Source organism: Carcharodon carcharias, chromosome 5 (genome assembly GCF_017639515.1).
Source record: "Carcharodon carcharias isolate sCarCar2 chromosome 5, sCarCar2.pri, whole genome shotgun sequence".
In the NCBI taxonomy this organism is placed as follows: domain Eukaryota; kingdom Metazoa; phylum Chordata; class Chondrichthyes; order Lamniformes; family Lamnidae; genus Carcharodon; species Carcharodon carcharias.
The window spans coordinates 109,394,356-109,414,064 of record NC_054471.1 but is presented as its reverse complement, the minus strand read 5'-3'; the positions used below and the strand labels follow the sequence as shown (position 1 = coordinate 109,414,064).

At 42.7% G+C, this 19,709-nt stretch overlaps 1 protein-coding gene across 12 annotated transcripts in view; it reads right to left on the bottom strand.

Moving 5' to 3' along the window:
- The window catches only part of egln1a (egl-9 family hypoxia-inducible factor 1a), a 99,785-nt gene that overhangs the window by 40,345 nt on the left and 39,731 nt on the right, over positions 1 to 19,709 (bottom strand). For 2 of the 12 annotated variants that reach the window (XR_005943109.1, XM_041188631.1), the window contains exons 2-4: positions 11,593 to 11,712; positions 8,650 to 8,748; positions 4,829 to 4,893 (exon numbers count right to left, since the gene is read on the bottom strand). The exons of 1 other annotated variant lie outside the window; for it this stretch is intronic. Coding sequence is in view for 4 of the 11 variants with exons in the window: in XM_041188631.1 (XP_041044565.1) it covers positions 4,829 to 4,893; positions 8,650 to 8,748; positions 11,593 to 11,712 (284 nt within the window). In the remaining 7 variants the exon portion in view is untranslated. 9 more of the 12 variants (XR_005943112.1, XR_005943113.1, XR_005943107.1 and 6 more) reach the window with 6 other exon arrangements.

The window sequence follows — 19,709 nt, the reverse complement described above, 5'->3', positions numbered from 1 at the left end:
ATTCATGGGAACACTGGAAAGCTAGCATTTGTCATTCCCCAATTGCCCTCGAGATGGTGGTGGTGAGCCATCTTAGTATCTTGCTCGGTCAGTTCAGAAGGTGCTAAAAACTAGTGTCTTAATTACCTCCTTCTTCACCATGCTCTGGGTAGCATCTTCTTCCTTGGTAAAGACAGATGCAAAGTATTCATTTAATACCTCAGCCATTTTTTCTGCCTCCATGTGTAAATCCCCACTTTGGTCCCCTACTCCTCCTTTTACCACCCTTTTTTGCCATTTATATGCCTATAGAAGATTTCTGTGGGTCTGGAGTCACATGTAGGCTAGACCAGTTAAGGACTACAGATTTCCTTCCTTAGAAGATGTTAGTGAACCAGATGGGTTTTTATAACAATCCGACAGTTTCATGGGGCAGAATTTAATGGGTGGCAGTTTCCCACCCCTCCACCCGAAAAGTTGGTGCCAGTTGCCCTGCAGCCTTTTATTGGCTAGGTGCAAGACTTCTGCCCTCACTTGGGCAGAAGTCCTGCTTCAGAGAGCTGCTGGCCAATCAACAGCTTTGCAGTCTTGTCAGCACCACCTGGAGCAGTGGCCATTGCTGGGATTACAAACTGTCCTCAGAGTCTAAGCACTGGAGTTCAAGACCAGGTAAGTGTGGGGGTCTCCCAGCAGGAAGGGAAGGTGAAGCCCAGAGGATGTGGGGTTCTTGCTGGAGAGGCCAGGGAATGCCTGATGTGGAAAGGGACTCTTGCGAAAGACACATCACCCTAATCCGTCCCGCAACTGCAACCCTCCCCTCCCAACACCCCACTCCTGCCCCAAGGCCTGGGCAGATTTCACACACCAGCCTCAGAACTGACCCATTAATTGTCTCAATTGGGGAGAGTCTGGGCAGCTCACCCTTGTCCTTGCCTGGCCCCTGTAAAATTGAGGACAGGTTGCGGGCAGGTGGGAGGGCCAACCAGAGTTTATTCAAAAACTCTGCTTCGATCACCTTTTGAAGAGTCCAAAGACTCACAACCCTCAGAAAATATTTCTTGTCATCTCTGTCTTAAATGGGCAATCTTAAATGGGCTTAGTCTCAATACTGTTTAACTAGCTTCAGGAAAATTGTCCTTCACATATCATGAGAAAAGCTTCTCTTCAAAATAGAAAACAAGATAAAATAACACAATTTTAAGAGCACACTCATTGATTCAAGGCGTTTACCTTTTGCAGATAAGTCATGATGGTGGATCTTGGAGGAGTGCCTAGCATAGATCTCTGCACATATTACAGCTGTGTAAAGCCAAATATTTTTACAACAAATATACTATGCAAGATGACCCCCAAGACCCACTGAAAAACTGAACTACCAGACATTGCAAGCAGTTTTATATAATGGATTTATTCAACACTTTTTTTATTCATTCACGAAAGGTGGGCTTCATTGGCTGGGTCAGCATTTATTGCTCATCCTTAGTGCCCTTGAGAAGGTGCTGGTGAGCTACCTTCTTGAACCACTGCAGTCCATGTGGTGTAGGTACACCCACAGTGCTGTTAGGAAGGGAGTTCCAGGATTTTGACCAGCGACAATGAAGGAACGGCGATATATTTCCAAGGTCAGAATGGTGAGCAACTTCGAAGGGAACTTCCAGGGGTGGTGTTCCCATCTATCTGCTGCCCTTGTCCTTTCTAGATGATAGTGGTCATGGGTTTGGAAGGTGCTGAGTAAGGAACCTTGGTGAATTCCTGCAGTGCGTCTTGTAGATGGTACACACTGCTACTGTGCGTCGGTGGTGGAGGAAGTGAATGTTTGTGGATGTGGTGCCAGTTAAGCAAACTTTTTTGTCCTGGACGGTGTTCAGCTTCTTCAGTGTTGTGGAAGCTGCACTTATCCAGGCAAGTGGGGAGTATTCCATCACACTCCTGACTTGTGCCTTGTAGATGGTGGACAGGCTTTGGGGAGTCAGGAGGTGAGTTACTCATAGCACAATTCCTGCTCTTGTCACCACAGTATTTATACGGCTAGTCCAGTTCAGTTTCTGGTCAATGGTAACCCCAAGGTGTTGATAGTAGGGGATTCAGTGATGGTAATGCCATTGAACATCAAGGGGCATTGGTTGGATTCTCTCTTGTTGGGGATGGTCAATGCCTGAATGTGGCACGAATGTTACTTGCCACTTGTCAGCCAAGCCTGGATATTGTCCAGGTCTTGCTGCATTTGGACATGGACTGCTTCAGTATCTGAGGAGTCACGAATGGTGCTGAATACAGTGCAATTATCAGCGAACTCCCCACTTCTGACCTTATGATGGAAGGAAGGTCATTGATGAAGCAGCTGAAGATGGTTGGGCCTATGACACTATCTTGAGGAACTCCTGCCGTGATGTCCTGGAGCTGAGATGACTGACCTCCAACAACCACAACCGTTTTCCTTTGTGCTAGGTATGGCTCCAACCAGTAGAGAGTTTTCCCCGATTCCCATTGACTCCAGTTTTGCTAGGGTTCCTTGACGCCACACCGAGTCAAATGCTGCCTTGATGTCAAGGGCAGTCACTCTCACCTCACCTTGGGAATTCAGATCTTTTGTCCATGTTTGAACCAAGGCTGTAATGAGATCAGGAGCTGAGTGGCCCTGGCAGAAGCCAAACTGGGCATCAATGAGTAGGTTATTGTTAAACAAGTGCCACTTGACAGCACTACTGATGATTCCTTCCATTACTTTACTGATGACCAGAAGTAGACTGATGGGGCGATAATTGGCCGGGTTGGATTTGTCCCGCTCTTTGTATATGGGACATATTTTCCGCAAGGCTGGGTAGATGCCAGTGGTGTTGCTGTACTGGAACAGCTTGGCTAGGGGCACAGCAAGTTCTGGGGCACAAATCTTCAGTACTATTGCCTGAATATTGTCAGGGTCCATAGCCTCTGCAGTATCCAGTGTCTTCAGCCGTTTCTTGATATCACTTGGAGTGAATGGAATTGGCTGAAGACTGCCATCTGTTATGTTGGGGACCTCCGGGGGAGGCCGAGATGGATTATCTACTCAGCACTTCTGGCTGAAAGTTGTAGCAAATGCTTCAGCCCTATCTCTTGCACTGAGGTGCTGGGCTCCTCCATCATTGAGGATGGGGATATTTGTCCATGACAATTCACAATTGGATGTAGCAAGACTGCAGAGCTTAGATCTGATCCGTTGGTTGTGGGATCGCTTAGCTCCATCACTTGCACTGCTTATGCTGTTTGGCACGCAAGTAGTCCTGTGTTATAGCTCCACCAGGTTGACAGCTCATTTTAGGTATGCCTGGTGCTGCTCCTGGCATGTTCTCCTGCATTCTTTATTGAACGAGGGTTGATGCCCTGGCTTGATTGTAATGGTAGAGTGGGGGATATGCTGGGTCATAAGGTTACAGATTGTGTTTCAGTACAATTATGCTGCTGCTGATGGCCAACAGTGCCTCATGGATGCCCAGCCTTAAGTTGCTAGATCTGCTCAAAATCTATCCCACTTAGCATAGTGGTGGTGCCACACAACACGATGGGGGGTATCCTCAATGTGAAGGTGGGACTTCATCTCCACAATTTCTGTGCGGTGGTCACTCCTACTGATACTGTCATGGACAGAGCAGGCAGGTTGGTGAGGATGAGATCAAGTATGTTTCTCCTTATTGTTGGTTCCCTCACCACCTGCCACAGATCCAGTCTAGCAGCTATGTCCTTTAGGACTCTGCCAGCTCATTCCGTAGTGGTGCTACCGAGCTACTCTTGGTGATGGACGGTGAAGAGCCCCCCCCCACCCCCAGCATCCATTCTGTGCTCTTGCCACCCTCAGTGCTTCCTCCAAGTGGTGTTCAACATGGAGGAGCACTGATTTATCGCTGAAGGAGGACGGTACGTGGTAATCAGCAGGAGGTTTTCTTGCCCATGTTTGATCTGATGCCATGAGACATCATGGGATCTGGAGTCAATGTTCAGGACTCCCAGGGCAACTCCCTCCACGACTGTATACCACTGTGCCGCCACCTCTGCTGGGTTCTGTCCTGCCGGTGGGACAGGACATAACCAGGGATGGTGTTGGAGGAGTCTGGGACATTATCTGTAAAGTATGATTCTGTGAGGATGACTATGTCAGGCTGTTGCTTGACTAGCTTGTGAGACAGCTCTCCCAATTTTGGCACTAGCCCCCAGGTGTTAGTAAGAAGGACTCTGCAGGGTTGACAGGGCTGCAATTGCCGTTGTTGTTTCCGGTGCCTAGGTCGATGTCCGATTTCACTCCTTTTTCGTGACTTTGTAGCAGTTTATTATAACTGAATATATTCAATGACCTAATTTCCACTGCTTTCTGTGGAAGAGAATTCCAAAGACTAACAATTCTCATGAAGAAATTCTTCCTCACCTTCATCTTAAATGTGAGACCCCTTATTTTTAAACTGTGCCCCAAGTTCTAGATTCCCCCACACGGAGAAACATCCTGTCAGCATCTACCCTGTCAAGACCCCACCGGATCTTGTATGTTTTAATAAAGATCACCTCTCATTCTTCTAAACTCCAATGAGTATAAGTCCAACCTGCTCAACTTTTCCCCATAAGACAATTGCTTCAATCCCAGGAATCTACCTAGTGAACCATCTCGGAATTGCTTCCAATGCCAATCTCCTTCCAATCTCCTCTTTAGTCTGACCTGAACTGCTCCTTGCTTCAAATGGTAACAGGGTTCAAGATAAGCATGTGGCAATTCCAAGACACTATTCTTTTCTCCAGAAAAATTGTTTCAAATGTACATAATAAACTCAATTCAGAACAATCAATAAACATTACGTTAGTAATATGAAGACGGCACAAGTACCTTTGGTAGCTATCAGGCTGGAAAAGCAGAGTGACAGGATTGGCAGCTTTCACAGTTGATGTCATCTGAAAGGTAATTACAGTTGCATTTCAACTGCAAAAATGCCATCAAAGGAAGCATCAACTGGCATTCTTAATACAGAAAACAAACTGCAATTTGAAAACAGAGTACCAATGCTGAGAAGAGCTAAGAGAAGTGCAAGCCCAGGGGGAAAAAAAAATCAACTAATACCTTACCATATCTGAGGAGGAGGGGCCATTTAATTTTATAAATGCAATTGCAGCCCTGACTATCCAGTTTTACAAGTCAGAGGATTAATGATGGAAATGATAAATCTACAAGGTAGAGTTAATGAGCCAAAAAAGTAGATTTAATTATTTTAGTTATTTACAGCATATCCATTTTGACTTTCTCACCTCCAGCCACCCCAGCATCCCATCCAAGTTTCAATTAGCACTTTAAGCTTCACAACTCACCAACTTCAGCAATACCTTCCAAACCCACGACCGCTAGCATCTAGGAGGACAAGGGCAGCAGATAGATGGGAACACCACCACCTGGAAGCTCCCCTCCAAGCCACACACCATTCTGACTTGGAAATATATCACTATTCCTTCACTGTCACTGGGTCAAAATCCTGGAACTCTCTTCCTAACATCACTGTGGGTGTACCTACGCCACAGAGGCTGCAGCTGTTCAAGAAGGCAGCTCACCACCACCTTCTCAAAGGCAATTAGGGATGGGCAATAAATGCTGGCCTAACCAGCGATGCCCACATCCCATAAATGAATAAAGTAATTGTGATGCCATGATTGTGTTGTACATCAACAATACAATTTGGCCTCCGAACAGAGAATAATCCTCCTTAAGGTTAAATGCATTTTCTGCACCCAATCTTTTTTGCCTACACCTCTAGCCTAATTTCTCATTCCTTCTCACGTAATCTCCAACTCAAAATTTTGCAGCGGCCCCCATTCAATTCTATATATATTAATTTGTCCACCCTGTAAAATGTACAGTGTCTTTGACGTTAAGTCCAATGCTGTATTCTTTCAGAGTTGGCTGGCTGAAGGCTGATCCTGAATAATTCACTATTCCAGTAGAAATGATTTCCACGATGAGATGAGCCCGTAGGGATGCATTAGTCTGCAGGCACTGGTACAGAGTCCTCGTAGAAACAGTGTAGATGAGGGTGAGGCAATTTAAAACTGAACAGAGCTCTGGTTCTGCTGCTGTTTGGTTAATGGAAGGCTGCCTCGTTCAGCTCCATAAAGCAATATTACATGTTCTGGCAGCATGGGAGGGGTGTTGGGGGGGGGGGGTAGATGTGGAGGTCATGTGACAAAACACCTATTTCTCTACCTTGGTTTGGACAAAGTGTACAATCCTTGTCTGTATTCTTGAGAAGGTTAATGTTTCATCCGTTAATAAATTCAACAGAGGTTTCAGGGTCCTTTGTCCTCGCAGACGATCATCTCCATTGGCCAGAGCCTGGCCTTAGAAATGTAAATGGTCTTTGTACAAATCCTTGGGTCTGATCTCGGCAGTCACAAGGGGCAATAGCATCTCTTCAGAGATAACGGCATTGTTGTTGTTTCTGGAAGGCCAGAAATTCCTTTTGCGTGAATCATAGCTTGAGAAGGAGCCTGGCTTCAGTTATTTTAGCTTTTGTCAAGTTTTTAAAAAATAATATAGATTAGCCAGGATGATCTCTTATATTTTCATAAAAATATAGAGTGAGGTCTAAGCCCCCTGACACCCCTTGGCACCTCGGGGGTGAGGGGGGAGAAGGGGTGGTGGGGGGGTGGGGGGGGGGGAATAAATTCAATTTATTTGTGTGTGTGATTTTAAGGAAGAAAGAATAGTAAGTGAAGAAGTATACATGCATTCTCTCGTTAACACTGACAAATTAGACATACAGCTAGCAGGGCAACGGCAGTTCCCTGCTGCATTTTCATTTTGAGGTTTAAAGCTGGGACAGGGCGTCTGGAAGGGCATCGCTGGTCCTGGGATTTTGGAAGGTTTAGGTGACTTGGGAGGATTTGAGATTCATCTGTATGGGGAAAGTCTATTCAGTGCTAGAGTGCTGAATTCCCTCTGTTGGGGATAAAGCATTCCTACCTCCTGATTAAGTATCCTGAAAAGGGTCTGGGGGTTTTACTGGGTGGCTAGCACTCAGGGGACAAGTGATGGTCAAGCTGCTCTGGGCGTTCGCATGGGAGTGCAGGGTTTCTGACTCTGTGGGTACCAGACCCTGAGATCATAGGGCCAAGCTGCTCTTGTCCAGCTTAGCTCCTGCCTGTCCACTCTAGTAATCTGGGGGTTCAACTGTTCAGACATAGGGACAGTGTGTAGGCTGAGGGTCAGGAGAGTGGGGTGTTTTAAAGGGACTTTGGCCTCTTTAGGGGATTCTGCAGATTTCTGTTAGTTGACATTGGCCTTTTTTCTTTCGCTGGATACCTTCCTGCCAGCCAAATCATTTCCAAGGAGGAAATTGATTCCTGCTGATGGTTTAGGGACAATCGCTACTGTAACAGGGCCTGAATCAAGGTCATACTCTAGATGGACATTATGGAGGAGTGCAAACACAGATCGTCCACCCATTCCACTGATCAGTGCTTTGGCTTTCAGGGAGGACTCTAAGCTTCCTTCCAACATTAAGGACTGATTAGCCACAGTGCCCGAGCACAGACCTGCTCACATTTTTGGACAGATAGGAGGACACTGTTCCTGAAAGGATAAAACTCTGGAAGCTCTCTAGGAGTTTGTCCAGCTCTAACACACACCCTTTGGAGGGCATGGCATTGTAGGTTTCTGTAGTGAGAATCTCTGCCTACTTTGCTGCACTACCCATTAGGACGTTCTTAGGGAGACTACTCTTGTAAAGTCTACTAGGCCATCTGGCTTGCCACGCAATTTCCAGCATTCAGGTCTGGAATGGCCTATTTTGTTGCAATGAGAGCACAACAGCCTCCAAGCATTCTCCTTTCAGGCTGCAGGGGGACTCCTCATACCCTCTTTTGTGTTTTACTTTCTGGGTAGTGGGCCTTTCATATCTAAGCCTATCTTCCCAATACTCATAGGAATGGCAAATTTCCCAGACTTGAGCTCCCAATTTCTGTAATGGACAGGAGGGGGTTCAATTTAAAACAGCCCTGATTTCTCCTCTCACCACCCATCCGTTATCAGAAAGGTGCTTTTGATTTTTGATTTCCCCCTTTATTAGTGGTGGCGCATTTTCCTCAGCCACTCAGTTTTGGAGTGATCCAATTCTCTGTTAATAGATAGGGTAAAATCAGAGGGTTATACACACTCAAAATGCAGTAAGGGGGAGGTGTTGCTACTTAAACCCTGGTACAATCATACAATAAGAAAGGGATAACGGAAAGAAAGAGGTACAGGGCAAAGACCACCACAGACAAAATAAGAATTATCTTTTCATGTGAATCTAGAATCAAAGTCAAATGGTGTATTCTTTCAGAGTCAGCCAGCTGAAGACTGATGCTGGATAATACACTTTGCCAGTAGAAATGAAATCCACAATAAGATGGGCCCATGCGGATGAATTAGTTTTATAGGCACTGGTACAGAAGTTCAAAGTTCACGTAGAAAGTGTAGGTGAGGGCCAGGCAATTTAAACTTGGACAGAGCTCTGGTTCTGCTGCTGTTTGGTTGATGGAAGATGGCAGACTGCCTCTTTCAGCTCCACAAGGCAATATTACAGGTTCAGGGGGAGTTGTGGGGGTTGGTGGGCTGGTTTGGGCTCTGACATAACTCCCATTTCCCTACTTTGGTTTGAACAAAGGATGTATATTCCTTACCTGGATTCTTGAGACGGTTAATGTTTCATCCATTAATAAGTTCAACAGAGGTTTCAGGGTCCTTCGTCCTCGCAGACGATCATCTCCACTGGCCAGAGCCTGACCTTAGAAACATAAATGGTCTTTGTACAACTCCTTAGGATTCGATCTCAGCCGTCACAAGGGGCATTAATGCCTCTTTAGAGATAATGAGATTGCTGCTGTTTCTGAAGGCCAGAAATTCCTTTTGTGTGGGTCATTGCCAGCCCTGGCTTCAGTCATTTTGGTCTTTGTCCGGTTCTTTATTCTTTATTATAAAATAATTTTATAGGTTGGCCAGAATAATATATGAGGTCTTAGCTCCCTGACATAATGTACTCCATCCCAAACAGAAACAGAAAATGCTGGAAAAACTCAGCAGGTCTGACAGCATCTGTGGAGAGAGAAACAGAGTTGACATTTCGAGTCCGGATGACGCTTCTTCAGAGCTAAAGTAGAAACGCGATGAAATTTATACTTTTTGTGGGCAGGGGGGTGGTCGCGAGGAACAGGTGAAGCTGGATAGAAGGCCAGCAATAGGTGGGGGAAAAGGAGAGATTGACAAAGGTGTCACGAACAAAAAGAAAAAGGGAGTGTTAATGGTGGTGCTAAGGGCTAAAAAAAAAGGTGGAGATAGAGGCATTAAGGGTAGAAAGCAGAATGTGATAATAGCAGGACAAGGGTAAGCACTCTGAAAAGAAAAGCATGAACAAGTAACAGGTGACCCTTGTGGGGGTGGGGTGGGGAAAAAGGGGGGTTGAAAATGGGATAAGAAGGGGGGGATAAAACAATGAATAAATGAATGAAAATAAAAATGAAAAATAAAAATAAGTGGATAAAAAATAAAAATGAACTTTGAAAAAAAGGCATAAAAAAGGGGTGCAGATAAAAGAGAGTTCATGGGGTGTAGATAAAGGAGCAAGGTCATGGTATGAAGTTGTTAAGTCCAGAAGGCTGTAAACTGCCTAATCGGAAGATGAGGTGCTGTTCCCCCAATTTGCATTGGGCTTCACTGGAACACTGCAGCAGGCCAAGGGCAGATATGTGGGCATGGGATCAACAAGGTGTGTTGAAATGGCAAGCAACAGGAAGGTCTGGGTCATGCTTGCGGACCGAGCGAAGGTGTTCTGCAAGGCAGTCATCCAGTCTGAAGCGTTGCTTCACCTGAAAGGAGTGTTTGGGCCCTTGGATGGTGAGGAAGGAGAAGGTGAAGGGACAGGTGTTGCACCTTCTGCGATTGCATGGGAAGGTGCCGTGGAAAGGGGATGAGGTGTTGGGGGTGATGGAGGAGTGGACCAGGATGTCCCGGAGGGAACGTTCCCTATGGAATGCTGACGGAGGGAGGGGAAAATGTGTTTGGTAGTGGCATCATGCTGGAGTTGGCAGAAATGGCAGAGGATAATCCTTTGAATGCGGAAGCTAGTGGGGTAAAAAGTGAGGACAAGGGGACCCCTATCACAGATCTGGGAGGGAGAGGAAGGTATAAGGGGAGAGGCGCAAGGGATGGGTTGGACACAGTTGAGGGCCCTGTTAACCACAGTGGGTGAGAAACCTCAGTTAACGAAGTAGGAAGACATGTCAGAAGCACTGTTTTGTAAAATGGCATCATCAGAACAGATGCAACGGAGGCAAAGGAACTGAAAGAATGGAATAGAGTCCTTACAGGAAGCAGGGTGTGAAGAGCTGCATCGAGGTAGCTGTGGGTGAATTGTTCAGTAAGAGAACTAGTTCAGTTAGATGGAGGAGATTGGTGGTGGATGGGGATTATTCCAGTTTTTGTTCAAGGAAGAAGCGGAGAGCCCTCAGACCATTCTGGTGGGGAATGGAGGTGTAGAGGGATTGGACGGCCATGGTGAACAGGCGGTAGTTAGAGCCAAGGAATGGAAATTGTTGATATGACGTAGGGCATCAGAGGAATCACGGATGTAGGTGGGAAGAGACTGGACAAGGGAAGAGTCATGTGCTTTTATGTACTTCATCCTGTTTTATTCTCTAGAATCACCAACTAAGATCACACTTTATGAATCACATACAGAGCATTGTTTTTCTCATGTCTAATAATATCTTCAATTATACAGATTTTTCCATGCATGCAAGATGTGAGCATGTCAGATCTGCTTTTACAATACCAAATATTTGTCGATATTTATTTTTCAAACTGTTGAACCTTTTTTGGGCAGGTCTATGCTCCCTGAATTCTGTGCTGCTACATAGATCTATAGCATACCATCTCGCACCTCTTGAAAACTCACTTTTCGATAACTTACTTTCTATCTGCGTCTATATTATTCTCTTCATCACCCTAACCTGAAATTATAGTCACATACTTATCCATGTGGCAAAAGGAACTCTTCTATTTCCCTTGTTGATTTCTCCATGTTAATTCATGTTCCCAGATTGCCCACACAGGTCAACATGTAGTTCATCATACTCCAGCCCTGTACATATGTTCTCCTAATATTAGGAAAGCTTCAGGGCTTCAACATAATAAAAATAGAAAATATAACTTTTGAATTAACTGCATGCAAGATTTCTGCACATGCATGATTGTTTTAGTGTTGCGTGCAGTGGTTGAAACATCCCTTTGTGCAATTGGTTGAGTTTAAAATACCTGCAGTGCCATATTTCAGAATCGCTTTTATTAACCATGAATCAGTCCATAAAACGTATGGTGAATTGATCAAGAGGAATTATTACAATTCAAGTTATTTGGTTCTCATATGAGGCATGCATCACTTGCCTGTTACCTGCCAAGTCTATTTTTACAATTAATCACAAATATAAGTAACAGTTCTCATAAGATGAACTAAAACCCACGTCAGAATTTCTCTATTATTGTAGCTCTATTAAATTTGTGTTATTTCCAACCTGCTGCCTTTTAAAAAAATCTCAGCAATATTTCTGAAAATAACGAATGTTATGTACCTGTGCGTCCCAGTTTTTATTCAGATAATATATACATGTGACACATCGTCCATCTCCATTAGGGTTATCAACATGGCGAACATATCCTGTTCCATTGCCTGGGTAACATGCCACCATTGCCTGTAAATCAGTAAAGAAAAATGTAAAGAAAACTGGAAAGAACTGAAGCTCAAGACTTATCCTGTTCCATGCTCTCTTGTCATAGTCCAAAAGATTAGGGTTTGGTCCACTGATTTATCAGCACAGTTACAATACATGCCTACCCTGTGTAGTAGTCTACCAATGTTTACTGTAGATAAGCCTTCTGCTATGTGATTGAAACACCTAGGCCTGTAAATATTGCAACAGTGATCTTCTTATATCAGCCCACATTTTTTGAGAAGGAACAGAATGACCATCCCTTTGACTAACTAGTCAACTCTTCAAATTACTGTTGTTGAGTTCAGTTCTATGCTGTTAGGGTTGAGATTGAAATGTTAAATCCAATTTTATGGAAATATTATGTTGAAAAAAATCCAGCTCAGCAGTTCAAAAATTCAAGATGCTACATTTATGATCCTAAGTTAATAAGTTGCAGGAATGTGTTTTCTATAGCATTCAGAAACAATTTTGAGAGAAAGAATAGCCAAGTTTTCATGTTTCTTCTTCCGTGGTTAACTCTTAATAAAGCCAGTTAGAAAATGTGTAAATTTCCAGGTGAGAAGCTCAACTTCACAATACCATGAAGCACTAAAATGAGGGAACTTCAAAAGTAATTAATCTGATGTAAAACATTTATCCTCAGGACATCATACGGCATTCTACAAGTAAAGTTTCTAAAATGCACGTGAAAAATTGCAAAGTAATCAAGTTTTTTAAAATCATGTATAGCATTTGAGTGTCGTTGGCTAGGCCAGCATTTATTGTCCATCCTTAATTACCCTTGAGAAGGTGATGGTGAGCTGCCTTCTTGAACTGCTGCAGTCCCTGTTGTGTAGGTACATCCACAGTGCTGTTAGGGGAGGAGTTCCAGGATTTTGACACAGCGACAGCGAAGAAACAGTGATAATTTTCTAAGTCAGGATGGTGAGTGACTTCGACGGGAGCTTCCAGATGGTGGTGTTCCCATGTGTCTGCTGCCCTTGTCTTCTAGATGATAGAGGTCGTGGGTTTGGAAGGTGCTGTCTAAGGAGACTTGATGAGTTCCTGCAGTGCATCTTGTAGATGGTTCACACTGCTGCCACTGTGCATAGGTGATGGGAACAGTGAATGATTGTGGATGGGGTACCAATCAAGCAGGCTGCTTTGTCTTGGATAGTGTCAGTATGGGTTATACTTCAAAAATACTAGAAATCAGACAAAAATGTCCTATTTGTAAATATAAAACAACTATTTTGTATTATACTATCAGTGTTTATAAAAGTCACCACTGATGGTAATAAATATTTGGATCATAACTATTTGGTTCATAACTATGCTTTCAATGACTATGACATCAAAGAGAACTGTGTGGAGGATGGTAACATACTTCAGGAGGGCACAGAAAGACTGCCGAATGGATAAACGCAAGGAAGATGAAATGTAACACAGTAAGACATGAAGTGATTTATTTTTCTAGTAAGAATGAGAAGAAACAATATAAACTAAATGTTGCTGAAGAGAGACATGTTGCCAAAGCTTTTCATTTTGCACTCATCAGGGCAAACACAAGAATGCCAAATTTCAAGCAATCACAATTTATACTACAGGAGAAAAGGTTGCTGACTGGTTGATAAGTTGTCTCTGATTGACCGAGGTGCTGTCATGAAGAAAGCAACAGGGAACTATAGGCTCCCCAAGGTCCTTGTACACAGCCTTTGAAGGTGACAGGATAAGTTGAGAAGGCTGTTAAAAGGCATACGGGATTATTGACTTTCTAAATAGGCACAAGAGTACTGAAGTAAGGAATCATAGTACATTTTATACAACACAGTTTAAGCTCCAGCTGGAGTACTGCAGCCAGTTATTTGCACCACACTTTAGGAAAAATGTCAAGGCCTTGGAGAGAGTACAGGAGAGATTTACCACAATGGTGCCAGTGATAAAGACTTCAGTTACATAGAGACAAGAGAAATTAGGATTGCTCATCTTAGGGCAGAGCTGGCCAAGGGAAGATAGGAAATAAGGAGAAACTATTTCAGAAGGGGCAGAAGGGGTGGTAGCCAGTGGACACAGATTTAAAAAGGTAATCGAAAAAGGTACCAGAGATGGCAAGAGGGAAAACAAATTTACACTTTCTGGAATATGCTATCTGAAAGGGTAGAGGAAGTAGATTCAATAACAACCTTCAAAAGGGATTATATAAATAGCTGAATGGAAAAAATATGCTGTTGGGAAAGGACAGGCGAGTGGGACTAATTAGATAGCTCTTTCATGGAACTGGCATGAACGGCACAATGGGCACTGTCATTCGGTTTGAAAAATTTTAAAGGATTTACTGCTACCCATTTCTGCACTCTCACTCTTTTGATCCTTCTGCTTAAGAGCTAACATTATTCTAATTGGCATGAAAGACATCAAATCTCACTCTTCCCCCTTCTATGCTATCTGGTACTACATATTCTTTCATTTATACCAGTTATACTCCCATTTCACAAGGATTCTGCCTTTGCTTGCCTTCTGATTAGTCTTTAGTATCCCAAATCAACTTTTACTTTGTTTAAGAACATTATTAAACCAGTTAAAAACAAATTTACTTAAAAGCCTGTCTGGTCCCTTAGAAAAACTCTCAATTTCTAGAAATAATCCTTGCTATGTAACTCTGTCTTCATGGTAAATTGTTAATTCTGGTGATTTTATTAGATCAATTTAATTTGATCATATTAAATACAACCTCACTCCCTAGCTCAACCAGAGACTAAAGAGCTTTATCCTCAAAGTCCTGGCTCTGGATTCCAAGGTTGCTACTAGTTCTGATGGTATTGCTGAAAACCCCTGAAGTACTTGTAAGCCATAAGCTTGCATCTCTCCCATTTCATCGTGCCTTTTCGGAATTTGCTCATGTTCATCGGTCTCCTAAAATAAAGTGATTGCTTACTCTAATTGCCACTCTATTATCCATACTGGAATATTTTCTCAAGTTAATCAACCTGCTTTTAACTCGCAAATTCTTGATTAGTCCTTGATCACATAGTTTTCAGCACCGTGAGCTTATTGCCAATTTACATACCTCTGGTACCATGCACTTCAACATTTTAACTAATCATTTTGTCATTACTTTGGGTATCTCCGAAGTTTTTCTTTTTCCTGTACCCTTAGGCTTTAAAACTCCAACTATGACATTACCTAATTATAACTTCCTAATTTAATAAGTCTTGCCTTTTATACATTTAAACATTGTATTATGAGCCTTGCCCTTCATATTGGTCCTGTAATCTTAAAACAAAAATTAACTGTTGATAAGGCATGTCCATGTCAACTACAAAGTTCACTCTCATAGTCTTCAACTATATGTATTACTTAATTTTAAGTGCTCAATTTTATGGATGCAAAATATTGAAGTTCAATCAACTAAAAAAAAAGCTCTAAAGTTACAAGTCAAAATGGTGCCCTTCACTGGAAGGGAGGATTGGAAAACAATTGCAACTAAAACTTGCCAAACTTAAGTGTGCCTCCAAGAATTTTCTGTATCATACTTTGAAGGAGTCTCAGGGTTTTGTCAATGGAGGAGAGCTTCCAAATTCCCCCACTATCAAAGCAGGGTGAAGAGATTTTGAAGTTTTTTTCCCCCCCTTACAAACTTTCAATTGACTGGATGAGTTGGAGTCCAACTTCCAGGTTTGAGCTAATACAACTGGCTGAGGGCCAATAACCCGAAATTAATCTAATGTCCCGATGGTTCACTGTGCCTCATTGCTGGATATGTTCACTTGTCCTTTCCCCACATTTGCATAGGTGGGAGGCTAAGCACTTTGGGTGAATCATAGACATAAGTTCAAGTATTGTACCTTGGAACTTCAAGATACTTTAAATAAATAGGTTCGCAGTCTCCCTGTTCTTACCTAGTTTGTGTTTTACTTTCATTTTCTCATGATTTCTTAACTTTTTTTAAACATTCCCCCCTCCTATTTTTGTCCTTGCAGGCGGAATAAGCAACGGGTAAGTTTGTTCTTTTCATATCTTCACACACACTTTGTTCCTTTTGGGAACCAGTGGGGAAGTGTTGGAAGGATTAACAGGCTGATTATCAACCCATTTGAACCATGAACACTCCTCCTGTGGCCAACCAATCCTGGTGTGGGACTTGAACCCAAAGTTTCTGACTTAGGGGAATTATCTACTGACCTTCAAGACCTCCTTTAACAATGAAGTGATAAAGAGAGATGGAGCAAAAACCTCTTCACTATATGGGGGCACCAAAGCTCAAGGAGGAAGTGAAAGAGTAAAAGGTTTAATTCATGTACAAATGCACAAAGTGTTTTCATGATGGCAAAATCAATGGTAAATAAGAGTGCTGAAAGAAGGAATGCAATGGTAAGCAACTATGCGATTCCGCAAAATGCCCATGCAGACTAAACATGTTTTACAAGGTCATGTCATATACAAAATGACCAGGTGCAATGAAACAGCATCTTGCAAGGATACAATCAAATGCAAAACCTACTTAGCTGAATATGATATGATTTAATAGTCAACGTTATTATTTGTAACAGCTGCATGCCCTGACACAACTCATATCAAACAAATTAATTCACAGATATTTGAAGAGAGAAAGAAATGGAGGAGGACAGAAAGGCTTACACACACCGACTGAAGGTAGTCTGAGAGAAGAGGAGCTTTAAGGAGGCTTTTAAAGAGGGAAGAAGGTAAGGAAACAGGTGGATTTGGGAGAAATTATGAAGAGAACAAGGCTATAATAACTGAACAATTGTTTTTCAATGGTTTAACAGAGAAGCAATAAGTCAGAATCACAGGAGCAGAGGATGCAGATATGCACATGGTTTAACGTGAACACTAACTTAACTGTATTAATTGGGTTTTTAATATGTTTAGGTGGTGGACATTAATTGAAGATTAACCTGTGCTCTTAAATACAGAGCAGACTGAAATGGTATTTTATAGGTTTGGATTGCATGTTTGTAATGTGTCTCTCTGTAAATAAATGCTCGTGAGTGTGTACTAAGACTAGTTCCAGTTCTGTCTTTCATTGCCTGGTCGTCTGGAATGTAATACCAATGTTAGGTCAAACAGTAACTGCATAAATGTCAGTGCACCCCAGTAACTTTAAGCCTAACATTTTCTACAAGAGTCCTTAATCACTGTGCAGCAATATATGCACTTATATTATGCCTTCTACACACAGGATGGGGGAAATTTGGTACAGTCTTCCACAAACAGCAGCTGATGCTAAGTCATCTGTAAATTTTGAAATCTGAGACTGATGGATCTTTGTTAACCAAAGGTGTTAAGGGATAGGTCAAAGCTAGGTAGATTTAAGTCACAGGTCACTATGACCTCACTGAATGATGGAGCAGGCTTGAAAGGCTGAATGATCTACTCATCTTCATACATTCCTTATTCCATCCCTCAATACGATGAATTGCTTGAACTGTGGTATGTGTTATGGAGCTAAATACAGCTTTTTTGTGGAGAATAAAATCCCACGAACAACAAGTTGAACATCAAATTAATCTGTTTCTAGTGGTGTTGACTGAGGAAGAGCATTGGCATAGTAAATAGAATAACTCACTGCTCTGCTTGAAGTTGAACCACAGGATCTCTAGATTTCATTGGAACAAGGAAGCATGGCTTTTCTAATGGCCTAATCAAAAGTGTAATGTCTGCCAATACACACTTCCTCAGCAATGCACTCCTGCACAAGCCTAGGTTATGCAGTTCACTTGTGCTTTGGGGCCTTCAATTCAACTGAACCGGAACTGAAGAAAAAAATGTATCTTTTCAACTGTGTACTGACAACATGCAAAGAATACACATGTACCTTATAAACCAAAGGAGGAATTATTTCAGGATCTGTGCTCCGGTCAAGGCAACCTATCTTTGTTTTTGCACTCCGCCTGCCAAATAAGGCTTTTATGATGTTTGCTGAAACTGCTTATAGGTTCTGCTTATGTTTAAAACCACCAATAGTAGAATGCCAAAATGCATATTTTCCATAAAAGACAGCACACCATTAACTGTAGTAGTTCAACCTTGATCATTTCTTCATTATCCATTACTTCTTATTACTTCATGGGATGCGGGTGTCACTGGCAAGGCCAGCATTTGTTGCCCTAATTGCCCTCGAGAAGATAGTGATGAGTCGCCTTCTTGAACCACTGCAGTCCTTCTGGTGTAGGTATACCTACAGTTCATCCAATGTGTAAGGTGCATTATCTATGATTTTTCAAAAAGGGGAGTATCAAGGGAAGTACTTTCAATAAAATGTACCCAACATTTTTAAAGAAGAAAATAACACTCAATTAAGAGCTCCTCAGACTTTTCCTCCATGTTATTGGTGCTTGAAGGCAACAAAAGAGTTGTATTTCAAAAAGTAAGGGCTATGTTGGCCCAGAAGACTATGACACAGGTTGGGAGATCTGCAACGGAGTCACTCCTAAGAAACTATGCAATTAAAACAACAACTACACCCACCAACAACTTTCATTTATATAGCATCTTTAATGCAAAGAAACTTACACAGTGCTTCACAGTAACATAATCAGACAAAAAGAGGGTTATGTGGAATGACCAAAACCTTGGCTTAAGAGATTTAAGCATTTCAAGGTGGTTCTTAAAAGATGAAAAGGAAGCTGCAGAGTCAGAGGGATTTAGAGAGGAAATTCCAGACCATGGGGCCTACACGGTTCAACACAATGCTGCCAGAGATGGGATGAGCGGTGTGAGGAATGCACAAGAGGGCAGAGTTCGAGGAAGGAAGAATTCTGGGGAAGATTGGAGGGCTGGAGGACATTACCGAGGCAGGGAGAAGCAAGGTCACAAAGGGATTGAAACAGAAGGATGACAATTTTATATTGGAGGCTTTAGAGGATGGGAGCCAAGGTCAGCAAGGATCGGACCATGGGCGAGCAGCACTTGGTCTGACAGAGGATGAACAAGACGAGTTTTGGAAGAACAGAAATTTACAGTACGTGGAGGATGGGAAGCCAGCTTGGAAAGCATTAGAATAGACAAATCGAGATTATAAAAACATGACAGGCACTGGACTGCGGCGGGACAGAAGCAGTCTACATTAAAGAGATTAAGGAGGTTTTTTTTGTCATGGAGATGATATGGGTTCGGAAGCTGTGCTCAGGGTCAAATAGGATTTTGGGGTTGCAAAACAATAGACACAATAGAGTCAATGACAAAGGCATAGAGTTTTTTTGTGGGTACCAAAGACAAAGACTTTGGCCTTTCCAATGTTTAACTAGAGGAAATGTGGGTCAACTGATACTGTCAGGCAAGCAAGCTAACAGCTCAGAAGCCTTGGAGGGGTCAAGCGATGCGGTGGTGAAGAGATAGAGCTGGTGATTTCACTGTAATTGATGACCTAACTCCCAGGTCTGCAGATGATGTCAACGATGGATCCTTAAGGGATTCCGTTAATTATACAAGGGTACAAGAACATGCTCCAGGCACGTTGAATAAGTAAGAGTGGAACCAAGCAAGAACAGCCCCACTCAGCTGAACAATGGGAGCAGAGGCTTTGCAAAAAAATAGCTGTCCAGCCATGTCAAAGGCTGACAAAAGGCCAAGAAGAAGGGTCACAACGTTCACTGATCACGTACTGCTTCAGCACTTTGACAATAGTGGAAATCTGATTGACAAGTTTCAAAAAAAAGAGTTACAGCAAAAATGGGTTTGAATTTGCAAAGCAAATCATTTACTTAATTTGAAGCAATAAGGAAGGTGCGAGATTGGACAGTAATTTGCAATGATAGAGGGCTCAGGGGTAGCTTTTTTTTTGAAGATGTGTGATTTTGGTTTAAAGGGCAGATAGGAGTCATGAGGAGAGAACCATTTATACTATCAACTAGTATAGGAGCCATAAAAGGAAGGTAGGGGTGGTCAGGTCAGCAGCTTAGTGAAAATTAATTTTATTCAGTGAATATCATGGTGGTTGAGAGAGGGGGAGAAAACAGAGCAAGAGATAGAAGGTG